The 21,054-nt window shown below is 44.9% G+C and overlaps 1 protein-coding gene across 6 annotated transcripts in view; it reads left to right on the forward strand.

The window, feature by feature from the left end:
- The window catches only part of SLC20A2 (solute carrier family 20 member 2), a 113,406-nt gene extending 93,575 nt beyond the window's left edge, over positions 1–19,831 (forward strand). For all 6 annotated transcript variants that reach the window (XM_044927806.2, XM_044927879.2, XM_044927848.2 and 3 more), the window contains 3 exons: positions 8,417–8,602; positions 9,774–9,858; positions 18,361–19,831. In XM_044927806.2, the coding sequence (XP_044783741.2) occupies positions 8,417–8,602; positions 9,774–9,858; positions 18,361–18,525 (436 nt within the window). In that variant the 3' untranslated portion in view covers positions 18,526–19,831. The remainder of the gene's footprint in view (positions 1–8,416; positions 8,603–9,773; positions 9,859–18,360) is intronic.
- Positions 19,832–21,054: the final 1,223 nt, after the last annotated feature.

Here is a 21,054-nt window from a genome sequence, read left to right on the forward strand (position 1 = left end):
GGTGTCCCAATCTGTGAAATGGGGGTAAAACTAGTACCAACGCCGGAGATTTCTATGAGGATTAAGGGGAGGTGCTTATATAATAAGATAAGGACAGTCCCTTCCCATAATCAATGTCCAGACATTTGCACTATTATAGTTATTATGCAGCCTGATGTTTCTGTCCAAACGAGGGAAACGTGCCATCGTTATATTATTTTGGCCCAGTTACATGACTCCATTTTACACCATGTGCAGCTGCGTTTCTGTTCTTTTTAAAAGATGTCTTCCAGCCACACAAAGAGGCCTGGACAGCTTATGTTCTGCTCAGCGTCACCTAGGCATTGCCATCTTATTTTATTGGGGGCACCATGTTCTGTCCTCTCTTAATAATTTTTTACTCCCCTCCCCCACCAGCCCACTTCCTCCTCCTTATCACAAATTATTTATGGAAAGCCTGGTACCAGCAACACGTTATGAATTGGATCCCTTTCCTTTAGAACTAAGTTCCAGTTAAGGAGACAAGAAAGGCATACTCCTGAGAAAGTAACAGAACACCCCAAAACAGCATTTCAAGGCCAAGGAAGAGCCTAGGCGGCAGCTGCCGCAGGTGGTCAGAGTGTAGAGCAGCTGCTTGCAGTTTGGAGGCTGATCTTCAGGCTTTTGAGCAGGGATGTAGTCGGATGAAAGCAAGATTTAGAAATAACAGTGCAGCAGTGAGGAGGGGGCTTCTGTTTACTCAACAAGTGGGTGTTAAGTTTGTACCAGTCCTCAGAGCTGAAGCACTTGTAACTTACTCCAGGCCTACTCAGAACAGTCCTTTGTGGTCCTAAGTGAAAGGAAGTGAAAGTGTTAGTTACTCAGTCATGTGGCATGCTTTGTGACCCCATGGACTGTAGCCCGCCAGGCTCCTTTGTCCAAAGAATTCTCCAGGCCAGATTACTGGAATGGGTAGCCATTCTCTTTTTCCTAGGGATCTTCCCTACCCAGGGATCGAACCTGGGTCTCCCACACTGCAGGCAGATTCTTTACCATCTGAGCCACAGGGAAGCCTGCAGTTCTAAGTGATACCGCTCAGAGACTGGGAATCTGAAGCTCAGAAATGTGACTTTTGCCCAGGGCCACACAGTTAGAGAGAAGCCAACGTGGGAAGACAGCTCTTTGTGACTCGGTCTCCAGAGCGTGGAGGGTGGGCTGGGAACCACAGGCGTCATTCAAAGCCTGTAGGGAGCTTGGGAGTTATCACTACATCCTGACAGCAAGCGAAAACCAAATAGACTGAAAAGTCAACAACTCTTCTTGGATCTCGAAGGGAGAGGAGAGCACAGGACAAACCACTGCCCCCAGGGTCGGAGAGGCAGAGATGCAGGGAGTCCTGGAGGAGGGACTCAGGAGTGGATGCTGTGGTGAGAGCCATGGAATCCTGGACTGGAGCAATGGGCCCTGGAGGCTCAGGGGAGACAAGTAGAGTTAAGGCTCTGGGGGACCCAGGGTAGAGGGGCCCCACTATCCAGAAGCCCTAACAGTGAGTATCAGGGAAGAGGAATCCCTCCTGCTCTGGGGGGAAGGAAAGCAGCCACTAGACAGAACAGAGATTGTGTGCTTAGCCAGGCTGCACTCAGGAGATACCGGGTCACCAGCGCCCAGCCTGCAGGGGATTACTGCAGGCTAACTGACCTGGAAGGGGAAACACACTCCAGACTGCCCTGGCCTTCCCCTCCGGAGAAGGGAAACTCCCAACTCTACCATCCTGTCTCACATAAGGAGGGAGGAAATACTGAGAAACACTTGCCAAGTTCACAGCCCAGAGGCACAGTCTCAGAGAGGTCTCAAGACCTCATCAAAGGGGTCATCAAAGGACCCACAGAAGGCTTCTGCATTCCCAGACCCACCACATCACTAACAGCCTATTGACAGCAGTTCCTTCTACCCAAGACATCGCATCTGCATATCGAGAAACATTTCTGAGGCACACCAAAAGGCGAAAACCACAACTGGAAGAGACAGAGCAAGTAGCAGAACCGATATGGCAGAGATGTTAGAATTATCAGAACAGGAAGTTTAAAACAACTATGATTCATATGCTGAGGTATCTGATGGACAAAATAGGCATCCATTAGATGGACAGGTAAGCAGACAGATGAGAATCCCGAGAAAGAACCAAAAGGAAACACTGGAGATCAAAAACACTGTAATAGAAATGAAGAACGCAGGGGGCTTTCCTGGTGGCTCAGTTGTTTAGAATCCACTTGCCAATGCAAGAGGAATGGGTTTGATCCCTGGGCCAGGAAGATGTCACATGCCATGAAGCAACTGAGCCTGTTGAGCCTATGTTCCAGAGCCTGAGAGCTGCAACTGCTGAGCCCATGCTCTAGAGCCTGTGCTCCAGGAAAGAGAAGCCACCACAGTAAGAAGCTCGTGCATTGCAACTGGAGAGTAGCCCCTGCTGGCCACAACTAGAGAAAAGCCCTCATAGCAACAAAGACCCAGCAGAGCCAAAAATAAATAAATAAATAAAATTCTCTTTAAAAAATGATGAATGCCTTTGATGGGTTTATTAGTAGACTGGACACAGCTAAGGAAAGAATCTTTTAGCTTGAGGGTATGTCCATATAATCTCAAAAAGCAGAACAAAGATTGAAGAAATACAGAACAGAACATTGAAGGACACCGGGAACTACAAAAGGCGTGGCGTAATGAGAAGAGGAGCAGGAGACGGAAAGAAAGGAACACAGGAGATAACTGAGTCACGGCAGTGACAGGGTCTCTGTAAGCTGATGTCAGACATCAGACTGCAGATCCAGGAAGCTCAGAGAGCGCCAAGCAGGACAGATACACAAGAAGTGCACGTTGGCACATCAGACTTAAACTTCGAAAAATCAGAAATACAGAGGTATCTATAGATATAGGGGGACAAAGATAAAAATTATATACAACTTCCCCTCAACCCTGCAATCAAGAAGAGGGTGGAGTGAAATAGTTTGTGAAGGGAAAATCCCACCAAATCAGACTTGTACACCCTGTGAAGTCCTTTAAAAGTGAAAGGAAGTCTTCAAGAGAAATAAAGACCTTCTCAGACAAAGAAAAAATGAGGGAATTTGTGAAAAGCTGACCTGCCTTGCTGGAAGTGTTCAAAGGAATTCTTTACATAGAAGGAAAATAATGTGTGTCAGAAACTCAGATCTACATAAGGTCAGGAAGAACACCAAAGAAGGGCTAAGTGAAGGTAAAAAGAACAACTAATTTTTCTTCTTCATTGATCTAACAAATAAGAATTATTTCAGAACAATAAAACCAACAGTGTAGTCAATTATATGTTTATGTGTATGTTATATATATATATACATATTTAGTTTAATATATAAAAACATCAACAAATTTTAAAAAATAGAAATGATACAGGGTCTGCTCTGAGGCCATAATTGAATTAAACTACATGTGTGTGTGTGTGCGTGCACGTGTGCACACTTGTGTATGCTTGTGTTAAGTGAATGAGTGATAGCAATGATACAAGGGATGGAAGGGTGGAATTAGGGTTATTTTTTTAAGCTATCTACACTTAACTTACATGGTTTATATGGTAAAGAATCTGCCTGCAATGTGGGAGACCTGGGTTTGATCCCTGGGTCCGGAAGATCCCCTGGAGAAGGGAATGATAACCTACTCCAGTATTCTTGCCTGGAGAATTCCATGGACAGAAGAGCCTGGGAGGCTATAGTCCATGGGGTGGCAAAGAGTCAGACACAACTGAGTGACTAACACTTGCACACTTTTCACACCAGTAAAGTATTAATAATGTTATTGCAAAGGGGATTTGGATTAACCCTAGGTATATATGGCAAGCTCTAGGGCAACCATTTTAGAAAGTTAGCAAAAAAGAAGTATAGCCAATATGCGAAGAAGGGAGAGAAAAAGGAATCATATGGAATGCTCAGTTAAAACAACAGAAGGGGAAAAAAAGGCAGATGACAAAAATAGGAGCAAAGAACAAGGACAACAGATAGAAAGCACCAACAGATACGGTGGATGCTAATCCAGCTATGCCGGCAATCAGTTTGAATTTCAGTGATCCAAATGTACCAGTTAAAAGATAAGAGATTATCAGAGTGGATCAAAAAACACAACTCAACTCGCTGTTGTCTACCAGAAACCCACTTGAAATGTAAAAACACAGCTTAAAAGTAAATTGGATTAAAAAAAGGAAAAAAAAGTAAATGGAAGAAGGAAAGTATAGCATGATAACACTAAAAGAAAGCAGGAGTAACTGTGTTGATTTCAGACAGAGGAGATGTGGATAGATCCAGCAGCAGAATCAATAAGGACGTATTTGAGCAAAACAGACTATCAATCAACTGTGTATAAATCAGTAATCAAAGATTACTAGAAAATCCCCAAATACATGGAGATGAAACCACACACTTCTAAATAACATATGAAACAAAGAAGAAATAGCAAGAGAAATGTTAAAATGTGTTAAACTAAATGAAATTGAAAACACATCAAAAGTTGTGGGGAGCAACAAAAACAATGCTTAGAAGAAAGTTTATAGCATTGAATTCATATACTGCTGCTGCTGCTGCTAAGTTGCTTCAGTCATGTCTGACTCTGTGTGACCCCATAGATGGCAGCCCACCAGGCTCCCCCATCCCTGGGATTCTCCAGGCAAGAACACTGGAGTGGTCTGCCATTTCCTTCTCCAATGCATGAAAGTGAAAGTGAAGTCGTGTCTGACTCTTAGTGACCACATGGACTGCAGCCTACCAGGCTCCTCCATCAATGGGATTTTCCAGGCAAGAGTACTGGAGTGGGGTGCCATTTCCTTCTCCAGAATTCATATACTAGGAAAGAAGAAAGATGTAAAATCAATAAGTTTCCAGCCTAGGAAATAAAGAGCAAATTATTACTTAATCCAAAGTAAACAGAAGTTAAGAAATAATAATTAGAGCTAAATAAATGAAATTAAAATCAGGAAATGAATGGAGAAAAATCAGTGAAACTAAAAGCTGGGTCTTTGAAAATATTAATGATATTTATAGGCTTCTAGCCAGGCTAACTAAGGGAAAAGGAGAACACAAATTGCTGATACCAGAAATGGAGAAGTAGACATCACTATAGATCTTATGGACAATAAAAAAAGTTAATACTATAAAAGCAATACTATGAATAATTTTATGTTCACCAATTTGATAAGCTAGATAAAATGGACCAGTTCTTGAAAGACAGAACCTGCCCAAACTCACACAAGAAGAAATAGACTACCTGATAGGCTTGTATCTATGAAGAAAATTAAGTCAGTGATTAACGATCTTTCAAATCAGAAAGCACCAGGCCCACATGGGTTTACTGGTGAATTCTACCAAGCGTCTAAGAAAGAAATTATACTTGCCTACATTTCTTTCAGAGGACAGAAGCAAAAGGAATACTTCCTCACTTATTCTGTTCAGATCAGATCAGATCAGTCGCTCAGTCATGTCCGACTCTTTGCGACCCCATGAATCGCAGCATGCCAGGCCTCCCTGTCCATCACCAACTCCCGGAGTTCACTCAGACTCATGTCCATCGAGTCAGTGATGCCATCCAGCCATCTCATCCTCTGTCGTCCCTTTCTCCTCTTGCCCCCAATCCCTCCCAGCATCAGAGTCTTTTCCAATGAGTCAACTCGTCGCATGAGGTGGCCAAAGTACTGGAGTTTCAGCTTTAGCATCATTCCTTCCAAAGAAATCCCAGGGTTGATCTCCTTTAGAATGGACTGGTTGGATCTTCTTGCAGTCCAAGGGACTCTCAAGAGTCTTCTCCAACACCACAGTTCAAAAGCATCAATTCTTCGGCACTCAGCCTTCTTCACAGTCCAGCTCTCACATCCATACATGACCACAGGAAAAACCATAGCCTTGACTAGATGGACCTTTGTTGGCAAAGTAATGTCTCTGCTTTTGAATATGCTATCTAGGTTGGTCCAGCATTAACCTAATACCACAACCAGACAAAGTCCTTACGAGAAAAGTGTAGACCAACATTTCTCATGAAAGTGAAAAGTGAAAGTGAAGTGACTCAGTCATGTCCGACTCTTTGCAGCCCCATGGACTGTAGACTACCATGCCCCTCTGTCCATGGGATTTTCCAGGCAAGAGTACTGGAGTGTGTTGCCATTTCCTTTTCCAGAGGATCTTCCCAACCCAGGGATCGAACCCGGGTCTCCCGATTGTAGGCAGACCCTTTACCATCTGAGCCACCAGGGGCTCCTAAGGATATGCTAGTACCTTAGGGCAGTATAGGATATGCTAATGATGGATACACGTCAATTTGTCTAAACCCATAGAACATATAACACCAACAGTGAATCCTAATGTAAACTGTGGACTTCAAATGATTCCAGTGTGTCACTGTGGGCTCCTCAGTTGTAACTGATGTTCCACTTTGGTGGGGATGTTGTTGATGGGGAGACTTAAAGTCTTAATTAAAAAAAAAAAGCTGTGGAACCCTCCCCCCAAAAAAGACAGTGTGTGCTTGTCAAGAGCCTGAGTGACGATCATGGTCTCGGGGCGGGGTGAGCACCTGAGTGAATCCTAACTCACATCCCAGTTCTGCTTCCTGCTTGTGACATGATTTTAGCATCAGTTTTCTCATCAGTAAAATAGGAGACCAATGCCTACTTTGCAGGGTTGGCCTGAGAAACAGATACATGGTTTGTGGTTCCTTTGTGGGGAGGCTGACATGGTTGCCCCACACTGGTAGTTGATGTTAGTAGCTGTGCTGGCAATGAAAATGGAAAGAAATAGAGAAAGAAAGGAAGGAAAGAAGAACTTGGTTTTTGTGTCCACTTCTGATTTTTCAGTCCCACCACCATGAAGATGGCTACTGTAGAAACAAAGTAGCAAGTGTGGGCAAGGACGTGAGAAATTGGAACCCTTGTGCACTGTTGGTGGAAATGTAAAATGGTGCGACCACTGTGGAAAGCAGTCTGAAGGTTCCTCAAAAAATAGAGCAATTCAAGAGATAAAGGCAACCCATCACTTCATGGGAAATAGATGGGGAAACAGTGTCAGACTTTATTTTTGGGGCTCCAAAATCACTGCAGATGGTGACTGCAGCCATGAAATTAAAAGACGCTTACTCCTTGGAAGGAAAGTTATGATCAAGCTAGATAGCATATTAAAAAGCAGAGACATTACTTTGCCAACAAAAGTCCATCTAGTCAAGGCTATGGTTTTTCCAGTGGTCATGTATGGATGTGAGAGCTGGACTGTGAAGAAGGCTGAGCGCCGAATAATGGATGCTTTTGAACTGTGGTGTTGGAGAAGACTCTTGAGAGTCCCTTGGACTGCAAGAAGATCCAACCAGTCCATTCTAAAAGAGATCAGTCCTGGGTGTTCTTTGGAAGGAATGATGCTAAAGCTGAAACTCCAGTACTTTGGCCACCTCATGCGAAGAGTTGACTCATTGGAAAAGACTCTGATGCTGGGAGGGATTGGGGGCAGGAGGAGAAGGGGACAACAGAGGATGAGATGGCTGGATGGCACCACCGACTCAATGGACGTGGGTTTGAGTGAACTCCGGAAATTGGTGATGGACAGGGAGGCCTGGCATGCTGCGATTCATGGGGTCGCAAAGAGTCCGACATGACTGAGCGACTGAAGTGTCCATCAACAGATGCATGGATAAACAAGATATGATGTGTGTATGCACACACACACACCCAGTGGAATATTCTTCCTTAAAAAGGAAGGGACTTCTGTCATAGGCTACACCACCGATGAATCTTGAAGGCATTCTGATAAGTAAAATAAGCTAGTCATGAAAAGACAAATCCTGTATGCTTGCACTTATGTGAGAGACCTGGTATAGTCTGTCAAATTCATAGAGACAGAGTAAACTGGTGGTTACTGGGGGAAGGGGAAAAGGCAAAGAGAATTCTTATTTAATGGGTATAGTGGTTCAGATTTTCGTGATTAAAAATTTTCTGGAGGCCTGTTTAACAACAATGTCACTGTCCTTAACACTGCTGAACTGGGCAGTGGCAGCGGTTGCTCAGTCACTAAGTCATGCCCAGCTCCTCGCCCACATGGCCTGCAGCACGCCAGGCTCCCCTGGCCTTCACTGTTTCCCCGAGTTTGCTCAGATTCATGTCCATTGAGTCAGAGATGCTATCTAACCATCTCATCCTCTGCCACTCCCTTCTCATTTTGCCTTCAGTCTTTCCCAGCATCCGCGTCTTTTCCAGTGACACTTAAAAAGTCAATGGTAAATTTTTTATTTTAGCCATAACCAAAAAAATGGCTAAATTGTTATCATCACTTAGAGATTACACAGGCAAACCACAAATGCGGTAAGATAGGCTATTCTCAAGGCTGAGAAGTCATTGACTGTTGTGTACAGCATCATCTGTATGTGTGGACACTTGTACAATTTACTTGTGTGCTTTGTTTTTTTCTCCTAGTAATGCCATCGGCCCCCTGGTGGCTCTGTGGCTGATTTATGAACAAGGTGCGGTCCTGCAAGAAGCCGCCACTCCCGTCTGGCTGCTGTTTTATGGAGGGGTTGGAATTTGTACGGGCCTCTGGGTGTGGGGGAGACGAGTGATCCAGACCATGGGGAAGGACCTCACCCCCATCACGCCGTCCAGGTGAGCGGGGGGCAGCCTTGGAGCGGGTGTGTCGATGTTCCCCTGCACAGCCTGTTCTGGGGGTGGGGGCGGTTCGCAGAGCGGGAGTCTCCGAGCACCATCTCCCCCATCGCCTTCATGCTCTGCTGGCCCCCATCCGCGGTGGCACTGAGATCGGAGAAAGGGATGGGAACGGAGGCAGACGCGGAAGGGGAAAGAAGACACGAATCCACCTGCAGCCCTTGTTCCCATCCCACTGGGGGTCTTACGGCCTGAGGTCCAGAGAACCAGTGGTAAAGGCGGGTGGGGACTGCCTGTCCCAACACTCTCCGCTCACCGGCTCCACCTGCTGGCAGGAGGCCGCTGTCACCTGCTGCCCTCAGGGGTGATTACATCCTTCCTGGGCTGCCTGGGCTCAGCGGCTGGGGTGGGGGTTGGGGGGTGCCCTGCCCTGCCCTGGGGTGGGGTCTGGAGCCTCCCACCTGGCTTCCTGTGGTCCTCCTTTGGAGATATTTAGAAATATTAGGGGTCAAATAAATCCACAAGAGAATTTTCCAAGTACAACTAAAATTCAGAACTACATATTTTAAGGGCTTCCCTCATGGCTCAGTTGGTTAAGAAACTGCCTGCAATGCAGGAGACCCAGGTTTGATTCCTGGGTTGGGAAGATCCCCTGGAGAAGGGAATGGCAACCCACTCCAGTATTCTTGCCTGGAGAATTCCATGGACAGAGGAACCTGGCAGGCTACAGTCCATGGGGTCGCAAGAGTCATACGTGACTTAGCGACTCCACCACCACCACCACCTATTGTAAAAGGTCTTGAAATTCATTTTAACGAAAGATTCTAGCATTGATTTGAAGAAAAACTAGTAATCTGAGCAAAAAGTCACTCCTTTATAATAATAAGTACACATTTTTGAAACAAGTGTGTGGTTTTCCCCGCGTCCATTTAGAAACGACGTGTGTACAGTTTTCCTTGCGGCAGGTATTCCTGGCCCAGCTCCTTCAGGTGAGGTTTCTGAAAACCCAGCAGGGAGACAGGACTCGCTCCTTAGGGCTGAGCGCGGCCCCGCAGCGAGCGCTGTGTGATGCTGCTGCGATGTCCCGGCTCTGGTGCCGTGAGGACCAGTCCACCCGGAGGTTCTGGCGAGCCCCTGGCGGTGCCCTGACGGCCTCCCATCTCCCCTATAGTGGCTTCACCATCGAACTGGCCTCGGCCTTCACCGTGGTCATCGCCTCCAACATCGGGCTGCCAGTCAGCACCACACACTGCAAGGTAGGAGGGCTGGCCCGGTGACCAGGGCGAGGTGGTGGGGGGTAGTCGGGGCGGCTCTGGGTGTGCACTCAGGGACGGGAGAGTCACCTGGGGTCTCCTGGGGCGTATTTTCTTCTCAGCAGCCCCTCTGGGCCCTCCCCGCCCTCCTTCCCTGTGTCCTGGTTCCCTCACTGGGGGTTTTGCATTGAGGTCCTGCGTCCATTAACATGCTCATAGGCCTGGGTAGGGTGTGGAGGGGCGCATCACTCAGTCCCCCCACCCCCTCTGAAGGGGCCTGGGAGTGGACGGGGGACAGACACAGGCACAAATTGCTCATGTAAGCATAAGACGTATTGTTTCAGTTTTCTCTTCTGTGTGGTGGTCAGAGCAGCCCTATTGCCTTCAAGTCAATTGCAGATGATATTAACCTCTGGTGATGTCAGGCTCTAGAGCTCAGGGTGAGAGGGAATTAATTCCTTGTCTAGCGCTGAGATGTTGGAGCTGCAAGGAGCCTTCAAGATGAAGAAAGAGGAAACAGGCTCTGGGAGTTGTCCAAGGGAGCCCCAGGGTGGGCCAGGCTGGAACCCAAGTCTGCTAACCCAGGACTGCCGAATACCTGGGGGAATTCTGAAATATCCCCAGGGGCCTCCGGTATACAAACATAGCCGCTAACTTCAGCAAAACAGAGGCCCGTTCAGATTTTCCTAGGTCTGGTGGCTCCTGTCATTCGAAAAACTCACCTGTTCTGCTCTGTGTGCGGTGCTGTTCTGGGCACCGAGGGACCACGGTGACTGCCACAGACATGGCCTCCTCACACCCAGTCTCAAAACTCCCACCCATGTGTCTGCAAACAAGCACTGCTAGGTGTGAAAGGCTTACAAAAAAGAGTGAAATAATGCCATTTGTAGCAACAGGGATGGACCTAGAGGTTTTCCTATTAAGTGAATTAAGTCAGACAGAGAAAGATAAATATCATATGATATCATTTATGTATTGAATCTAATTAACAATGATACAGATGAACTCATTTACAAAACAAAAGCAGACTCACAGACATAGAAAACAAACTTACGGTTACCAGGGGGTAAGGGAAAAGGAGCGGTAAATTAAGGGTCTGGGATCAACAGATACACACTACTATATAAAACTTTAAACAACAGGGACCTACTGCACAGGGGACTAAGCTTAATATGTTACATAACCTATAGCAGACGAGAACCTGTGTGTGTGTGTGTATATGTATATATAATATATATATATATATAACAGAATCACTTTACACCTGAAACTAACATAACACTGTAAATCAACTACAATTAAAATAACTACAAATAGGGTCACTAGCCTCTAGGTTTCAGTTATCTAATCTGGAAAATGGAAGGACCACCTTAGATGACTTGTAATACAGATGCAGTCTGGTTCCCCTGCTTCTCAGTAATTCTGTTGCTGTTAGTGCTTGGTGATGGACTTAATCTGGAAACATCCTCAAAAAGTTGAAATGACAGCAAAGACTACCACCTTATATCAACACAAGACCTCATTAATAGTGAAGCCATGGGACTCTGGGCCCTTTGTGATCCAAATAACATAGCAACTAAAAATACAAGGGAAAAGCTGTTAGAACTCAGAAATTACTATGTCTAAGTCTGTGACAAATGAAGAAGACAGAATTACTTAGGAATGTAAAGGATTTGAATAGATTTATAGTAGTGTAACTGGGCTTCCCTGGTAATTCAGATGGTGAAGAATCTGCCTGCAATGCAAGTGACTTGGGTTCAATCCCTGAGTCAGGAAGATCCCCCTGGAGAAGGGAATGGCTACCCACTCCAGTGTTCTTACCTGGAGAATCCCCATGGACAGAGGAGCCTGGCAGGATACAGTCCATAGGGTTGCAAAGAGTTGGACACGACTGAAGCTGCTTAGCATATATACTTAGCAAGCAGGATACAGTCCATAGGGTTGCAAAGACTTGGACACGACGGAAGCTGCTTAGCATATATACTTAGCAAGCACACATGAAAAATAAATATGAAACAAGAAGTGGGGAAGGCAGTGGAAAACCTGATCAGAACAGTAGGAAGAAATTAAGGAAGTTCTCCAAAAACAATTCTCACCTGAAAAGGCGAAAGGAGGAAAATGCTGCTTGACTCCAGATCTCGATGGAGTCACTGGTTAATCTTTTCCATCTTAGAAGAGAGAATTCTCACATTAAATGAACTTGCCATAATATAGGAGAAAATAAAACAGGAAGCCCTCCAATTTGTTCTATGAAACATATACTGAATAACCTAATACTGAAACCTGATTGAAAACACCACAAACAGTCAAAGCTGTCTTTCCAGATGTATGTTGATTTAAAAAAAAAGAAAAAAAAAACTTTAAGTAAGATGCTAATAAATGGCATCAACAATATTATAAAAGAACATTTCAACAGGACCACATTGATCTTCTGGGTTGTCAGAAAGTCGGCTCTGAACAGGACAGGTCTTATCTGCTGCCGATACCTACACAGGGCAGTCCCCTCACAGACCTCGAGAAATGGGTGTTTACAGACGTCTTCAGTATAGTACGGTTCATCGATCCATTAGAAAACAACATATGGCTGGCTGGCTGTTGAGTCCATTCCAAAAAGACATTTAATAAAATTCAGCATGGATTTCTAGACATTCCTGGAATTCAGTAAAAATGACCAAGTTTGCAATTAAAAAAAACACAAAAATTTGGAACTTTTGTCTGTCAGCAAAGATAAAAACAAAGAACTCCTCCATAGTTGCAAAAAAAAAAAAAAGGTACTTCAGAAAAATCCTAATAAAGTGAGAGATGTACATGGAAAAAACACAAAGCTCTACTCACAGGTCAAAGAAAACCTGAGTATGAGGCACACTGTGTAGTTGGGTGGGAAACTCGGTTTATAAAGACGTCAGTTCTCAAACACGATGCCAACCAAATTCTTACAACTTTACAGACTAAGGCTACAGTTAATTTTGTGGGCTAAACTAGCAGGAATATAAAATGATCTACAAAGAGAAACAATGACAAGGGGAACAGCCTGGCCACATAGGAAGTCTGTTACAAGGAAACAGGAGGCAAGAGGGTGGGGAGAGAGGGCAGATGGGCAGAGAGTTTCAGGTTGGGATGACAAAAAAGTTCTGCGGGCGCATGGTGATGATGGTTGCCATTAAACTGTACACTTAAAAATTGTTAACGTGACAGATTTTTGTGTTGTATATTTTACCACAATAATAAGAAATTAGATACTTGTATAAAAAAGTAGATAGGTCAGAGACAGAACCTAGTACCTATAAGCGTGTAGTTTGACGAAGGAAAATTTTGACCAGTAAGTGATGTTGGATAACTGGCTTTCCCCCTAGAGAAACAAATTTAGACCCACAGTTGTCAAAATACGTGCTGTTATATGATGGCTTAAATAATATTTTAAAATTACTTTAGAATAAAATAGAATTTTATTTTAGAAAATTTAAAATAAATGAGAGTATGGGCTTCCCTGGTGGCTCAGTGGTAAAGAATCCACCTGCCAATGCAGGAGACATGGGTTTGATCCCTGATCCAGGAAGACCTCACCTGCTACAGGGGAACTAAGCCTGTGTACCACAACTCCTGAGCCTGTGCTCTGGAGCCCAGGAGCTGCAACTCCTGAGCCCATGGGCTGCAACTAGTGAAGCCCACAGGCCCTAGAGCCTGTGCTTCACCAACAAGAGGAGTGACCACAGTGAGAAGCTTGTGCATCACAACCAGAAAGTGGCCCCACTCGCCGCAACTAGAGAAAAACCTGCACAGCAACAGAGACCCAGCACAGCAAAAGTTAAGTATTTTTAAATAAAGGAATGAGTTAAATATCAAATATTCAAGCCAAAGATAAATCACAGAAGAAAAGTATAGCGTATTTTAGTGTATGAAATTAGAAATTTAAAAGTGAAAGCAAAAACACTGGCTTGAGAAAATATTTGCATTAAATATCAGTTAATATTTATTTAAACACCACATAAATAAGATCTTAAATGATCTGGATAACCACGATGTGTAGCCTCTCAGAGCCAGACGTCCTGGAGTGAGAAGTCAAGCGGGCCTTAGGAAGCACTGCTGCCAGTGAAGCTGGTGGAGGCAATGGAATTCCAGCAGAGCTAGTCCACATCCGGAAAGATGGTGCTAGTCAAGTGCTACACTGAACATGTCAGCAAAACTGGAACACCCAGCAGTGGCCACAGGACTGGAAAAGGTCAGTCCTCATCCCAGTCCCCAAGAAAGGCAGTACTAAAGAACATTTGACTGCCGGACAGCTGCGTTCTCTCTGCGCCAGTAAGGTAGGCTCAAAACCCTCCAAGCCAGGCGTCAGCACCCCAGGAACCGTGCACTGCCAGGTGTCCAAGCTGGGTTTAGAACAGACAGAGGAACCAGAGATCAAACTGCCAACATTCGCTGGATCATAGAACATTCCAGAAAAACACCTACCTCTGTCTCATGGACTACACTAAAGCCTTAGACTTTGTGGATCATAACAAACTGGGAAAACACTTGGAGAGGTGGGAATACCAGACCATCTTAGCTGTCTGAGAAACCTGTATGTGGGTCAAGAAGCAACAGTTAGAACCCTGTGTGGAACAACTGACTGGTTCAGTCGGGATTGAGAAAGGAGTACAACAAGGCTGTTTATTGTCACCGTCTGAATAACTTGTATACAGAGCACATCATGTGAAATGCCTGGCTGCATGAAGCACAAGCTGGAATCAAGACTGTCGGGAGGAATGTCAACCTCAGATATGCAGATGATGCCACTCTAATGGCAGACAGTGAAGAACCAGAGTCTCTTGAGGGTAAAGGAGGAGAGTGAAAAACCCAGCTTAAAACTCAATATTAAAAAAACTAAGATCGTGGCATCTGGTCCCATCACTTCATGGCAAATACAAGGGGAAAAGGTAGAAGCAGTGACAGATTTCCTCTTGGGCTCTAAAATCACTGCAGATGGTGACTGCAGCCATGAAATTAAGAAGACCATTGCTTCTTGGCAGGAAAGCTATGACAAACCTAGACAGTGCATTAAGAAGCAGAGACATTACTTTGCCAACAAAGGTCTCTACAGTCAAGCTATGGTCTTTCCAGTGGTCATGTGTGGATGTGAGAGTTGGATTACAAAGAAGGCTGAGCACCGAAGAATTGATGTTTTTGAACTGTGGTGCTGGAGAAGACTCTGGAGAGTCCCTTGGACCGCAAGGAGATAAAACATGTCAGTCCTAAAGGAAGTCAACCCTCAATACTCTTTGGAAGAACTGGTGCTGAAGCTGAAGCTCCAGTACTTTGGCCACCTGATGTGAAGAGCTGACTCACTGGAAAAGACCCTGATGCTGGGAAAGATTGAAGGCAGGAGGAGAAGGGGGCAGGAGAGGATGAGATGGTTGGATGGTATCACCAATGCAGTGGACATGCATTTGGGCAAACTCTGGGAAATGGGTGGGGACAGGGAGGCCTGGCGTGCTGCAGTCCATGGGGTCTCAAAGAGTCAGACACAGCGACTGAGCAACAATAAGAGACACATTCAGATTCCAATATGTAAATGGGCAAAATACATGAAGAGACCTTGTGTTATCAGGTGTTATTTTAACTGTTTTTTAATATAATTTATGTAAAATATTGTAGTTTTAGGTGTACAACATAATTTGATATTTTTATAGATGATACCCCATGCAGTTATTATAAAATATTGATTATATTCCCCATGCTGTATATTACATCCTTGTAATTTATTTTATACCTAGTGATTTGTACCTTTTAACCCCCTTCACCTATTTTACTCCCCTCTGGTTACTACTAATTTGTTCTCTGATTCTATGAGTCTCTTTTTTGTTATACTTAATTTTGTTAGATTCCATAGAAGTAAAAATATACAAAATTTGGGTCTCTGACTTATTCCACCAAGTGTAATACCTTCCAGGTTCATCTATATTGTTGCAAATGGCAGAATTTCATTCTGTTTTATGGCTGAGTAATATTCCTGTGTGTGTATACCATTTCTCCTTTATCCATTTATCTATTGATAGACACTTAGGTTGCTTCCATATCTTTGTTATTGTATGTAAATATTGTTGGGGTGCACATTTTCAAATTAGTGTTTTCAGTTTCTTTCGATAAATACCCATGAGTGGAATTGCTGGATCGCATAGTAGTTTGTATTTCCAATTTTTTATGGAACCTCCGTACAGGTGGATAACATCAATTTCCATCTCCTCCAACAGTGTCCTGGAGTCCCCTTTTCTCCACACCCTTGCCAGCATTTGTTATCTGTGGTCTTTTTGATGATAGCTGTCCTGACAGGTGATGGCTCATTATGGTTTTGATTTGTATTTCCTGGATGATTAGTGATGTTGAGCAGCTTTTCATGTGCCTGCTGGTCATCTGTATATCTTTTTGAGAAAAATGCCTACTTAGGTCTTCTGCCCATATTTTAATCAGGTTGCTTCTTTTTTATACTGGAGTGTATGAACTGTTGCCCTCTTCTCCTGCCCTCAATCTTTCCCTGCATCAGGGTCTTTTCTGGTATAATCATGACATTGTTGCTAATAGGAAAAAACTGGAGGGAAATTGGAAATGTTTAAATAAATTAAGGTACATCCACCTAAGGGGTGTACCATTTTTTATGATGGTCATAAAGGTGCGAGCACTATGGGAAAATGCTTATTTTCTTAAAGGAAACAGTAGTGTTCCCTGTTGTTTACAAATATAGGCATATTTATTAAAAATAACATAAAGGAATACACAAGCGTGACAAGAGCAGTGTTCTGGGGTAACTCACTAACAGTGGCCACCTGATAACTCTGGCCACTTGATGTGAAGAGCCGACTCACTGGAAAAGACCCCGATGCTGCGAAAGACTGAAGGCAGAGGAGAAGAGGGCAGCAGAGGATGAGATGGTTAAATGGCATCACCGACTCAATGGACATGAATTTGAGCACACTCCAAGAGAGAGGGAAGGGCAGGGAAGCCTGGCACACTGCAGTCCAAGGGGTTGCAAAGGGTCAGAGACAATTTAGCTACTGAACAACAACTAATCGTGGGTAACTGTCCACTTCTCCTATTTCATAAACTTGCAATAATATGATTCTATTTTCTGCGTTTTAAGAAGTGTTCTGAGAGAGTGTGTGTGGATAACCCTAAAATTTGAGTATGTTCTCTTATGTGTGAGATAATCCAGCCTAGCTGAAGAGGGTCTGTAACAAGGAGTCTCATCTCAGAAGCCAGTGTCGGGAGACTTGACTGCATTTGAGGGCCAGCAGGACCTAGCTAGTCTTTGTGCAGCAGAAATGTCTCGATTGTCTCCTGTGTACTAGAAACTGGTTTTAGACAAAGGATTTACATACAACGATCATCTAATGCTCCTTAGGTGGGTTGTTATTTGCTACCTGGAGGTGGTATGGAATTCCCAGTTAATCACAGCTTGGGTTGACAAAATGTCAGATTAACTTCCTTAAATATGCTGCTGGTTTTGCTGTTCCAGTTTGCGTCCATAAACAAGTGAAGTGCTGGATTTTATTTTTTTGGCTGACCTCAGAATACACCCTAGTTGCTCTTTGAACTTCATTGGCCCCTGCTGACTCTGAAATAATTCTGGGTCAGTGGAGACAAAGCCTGTTTCATGGAGATGTTCAGGGGCCCTCCCAGGGGCCAAGGGCACCCTCATGATGTCGCTGAGCTTCATCAGAGCTTAACTGAGGTGTGAGATATTAGGCTTATCTCATGATAAGCCTTTCTCATGACTTCCATTTTTAGAAACTTAAAAGTTGTGCATTTTTTTCCTTTGTAAATTTCATAAAATGAACTGCGAGTGTACAGAGAAATAGTGAAGCCATGTTAACATCCTGATTTTCAAGTATCTCTATTATTTGTGAAACATGATTGACATTTTAAAACCAGTAATATTTATGTCCCATTTGATTAATTTTTTAATCAGTAAAGTACAAGGACTGCAAAGCAGTTGGAGAAAATGTTTAAAATCAAGAGCCCTCAGTTCTCATCCTCAACCTGCCATGACTTAAAAATCTTCCCACCCGCTACACCCTCTGGAAGGGTTTTATCTTCCACAAACTGAGCCACGTGGATTAGATCTTTGCCAAGATCTCCAGCTCCAACGTTTTATGATGCCTTTGTTCTAGGAGAAGCGTAGGTTACTGCCGTTTCATTGTGTACGTACAGTAGGCTCACCGCTGTAATCAAGTCTCCTGCCTGGGGAATATTCAAAGTAAGGGCCATCACAGCTGGTTGATAAAGCGCAGGGAGAATAGAAAGCATTTACTTGGCTAAGCTTCCATTCACATAGAGCAGAATACACGTGGAAAAGTGCTTCAGAACTGTACTCTGGACAGAGTAATCCTAAAATAATAGTAGCTAAAATCTAATAAGTGTTTTTAAAAGCTTTTCATCAGATTTAGGGGAAGAACCGGGCATCTCACACTGCTGGTCGAGCGTGGGCTGTGCCACACCTGGGTTCGCTCTGACGCGCCTGTGCTCCTCCAGGTGGGCTCGGTGGTGGCGGTGGGCTGGATCCGCTCACGGAAGGCTGTGGACTGGCGCCTCTTCCGCAACATCTTCGTGGCCTGGTTCGTGACGGTGCCCGTGGCCGGGCTGTTCAGCGCTGCTATCATGGCTCTCCTCATCCACGGGATCCTTCCGTTCGTGTGATCGCTCCTTGGCGGCCAGCAAACGGGGGATGGTCCGCGGCGTGTGCGTGGGTGGTGTGGGCTCACACGCACACGCTGTGCCCACCACGGGCTGTCCCCCGGCCAGTGCCTCCACGCCCCTCTCAGATGTTCCAGACCACTGTCCACCCAGGTGTAGAGTCATCGTCCAGAGCTAACTTAACTACTGTACATAATACTGTGCGTTCAACTGGTATCGTGGCAACATAACATGGTGCGGTTACTTATATATTAAATATATATTGTATACATAGAATAATAGCTAGTATTATTTCAGACATCCTCGAGATGGGAGTGGAGCTTCCTGCCTAGATTTCAATATTCAACAAATCTTTGTACATACCGATTTCAGCAGCAGATTTTAAGAGCCTTTTAAAAGGAAAGTGTAGACTGGAAGACGGTGTTTCCCATCTAACACACTGTATCGTGAGTGAGACACAGGCAGCGGCGTTGGGAGGCATCCGCGTGCTGCTGATACACTGGAACAGGAGCTCACCAGTGCTCTCACTGAAGCCCTGTTCAGATACTGTGTGCTGATTATGTAATATATCATGGATTGCTTCTGTAAATACTTAAAACTGTAATTTTTTAATGGTGTGCTTCCCTTATACTTTTTTGATCAGAGAATTTTGGAAAGTACCAAAGAAGCAGCGGAATAGTTTGCCAGTATTATATTTTCATACTGTTTGTGTCCCCACCCCACCCCCACTTTCTCACTAATCCCAGGATTAATCCTGGGTGTGGCGAGACCACCTGGAGCAGGGTGTATGGTGTGATGCCAGCCCCCACCACGGGCACGTCCCACTTCCGGCCCCCACCATACCCCGCCCCGCGGCCCGCGCCAGATCCTGGCCCCTCGATGGTGTCAGCGTAGAGGAGGTACCGACACGAGGACGGGTGACCGAGCACTACATGTCAAGTCCAGTTTAAACTCCCGCCCCCTCCTCCCCTGCAGCCTGAAGAATGGGACTCTGACCTCGGTCATGAGGCAAGTGCTTTGGCCTTTTAGAAATCTGGGAGTGGGGAGGGTTGACCTGTTAAGACAATACACTGGACTTGAGGACTTCCATGAGGCCTTCACGGAGCGGAGCATCCCTGGTTGCTCTGCTGTGGTCCCCACTGGAGTCTTCTCTTTTTTTGATAGCGGGAGGAAGTACGACTAATGCAAGAGCCTGAAACTGTGGAAATGCTGCTAAAACTTTTATATTGACAAACACTTTCTCGGTACTTCATTGTGATTTTTCATTAATCAACCATATTAAATTTATAATAAAAAATGCCCCTCAAAAGTTTGCCTCTGAAGTCTTTTTCTACATACCTATGTGTTTTCTGAGTTTCCACAAAAATAAAAGCTATAATTTGTTTGCTTCTATTTTTCAAATACTTTTTTTCCCCTCTTATTTTACTACTGTTACCTGTTTGTGCCCAAGGTACACAAGAGGAAAGAATGTCCCACAGCCCGGCCACGCGTCACACACTGAGCCTTCAGTGCTGAGCTGTCTGCCAAGACAGCTGGTCCCCAATGGAGCCTCTGTCACACTCTGCTCAGACTTCCCACTGCATACTTTTTCTTTTAAAGGAACTTTTCTAAAACTGTTCCTTATGTTTGGTTATACAGGGTCTTGGTTGCTGCTGCAGGCTTTCTCTAGTTGCAGTGAGCAACTAGATTGAACCTATGTCCCCGGGTTGGCAGGTGGATTCCTAACCACCACCACCAGGGAAGCCCCCTGCTTCACTCTTAAGTCAGCCAGACTCAGCAGCACTGGGGCCGCAGCTCGCCCGTCTAGGGCTGAGGATGCAGCCAGAGCCCACGTTCTATCTCCCTTCTTGGCTCGAGCAGCCAAGAACACAAGGACACAGCTCCCTGGAGCCTCAGGACCTTCAGAAGGAAACTTCCAGCCTCTGTGGCAGAAGCCATGCTGTCTGTCTCCTTCTGGGGCTGGGAAGGTAGGAGAGGAGGAGGGCTGGCGAGGTGGAAACAGTTCTTTCTCTCCGCAAAGAGACTTGCCTGCCCTGATTTTTAACTGGTACTTCAGGCCTTTCATGGCCCTGCTTTTGATAAAACTATAAAGAAAGTTGTTTCCTCCTAAACTTTATAAGAAAAATAACAGCACAACACAGTATCAGGTTGCAAGCTGTGTCCTGGCAGAAGGGCTGCTGTCTCAGTCTCGTCGCCAGGCTGACAGAGGCCCCGATATGAAGCAAGACAAATGTCAAAACCACGCGGGGCCCTGCAAGAGAATCTTTCCGATGCAGACACACAGGCTGAAAGGGTGGAGAAAGGTACTCGGTTCAAACGGAAACAGAAAGCTGGGGAAGCAATGCTCGTCTCAGTCAAAACAGAATTCAAAGACTAACAAAAAGACAAGGGCGTTACACAATAATCAAGGATTAATCCAAGATCAATTCAAGAAGATTATGTAACAACTGTGAGTATATATGCACCCAACATAGGAGCACCTCAATCCATAGTGCAAAGATTAACGGACACAAAGGGAGGAACTAACATTAA

The sequence above is a fragment of the Bubalus bubalis genome, chromosome 1 (genome assembly GCF_019923935.1).
Source record: "Bubalus bubalis isolate 160015118507 breed Murrah chromosome 1, NDDB_SH_1, whole genome shotgun sequence".
Taxonomy (NCBI): domain Eukaryota; kingdom Metazoa; phylum Chordata; class Mammalia; order Artiodactyla; family Bovidae; genus Bubalus; species Bubalus bubalis.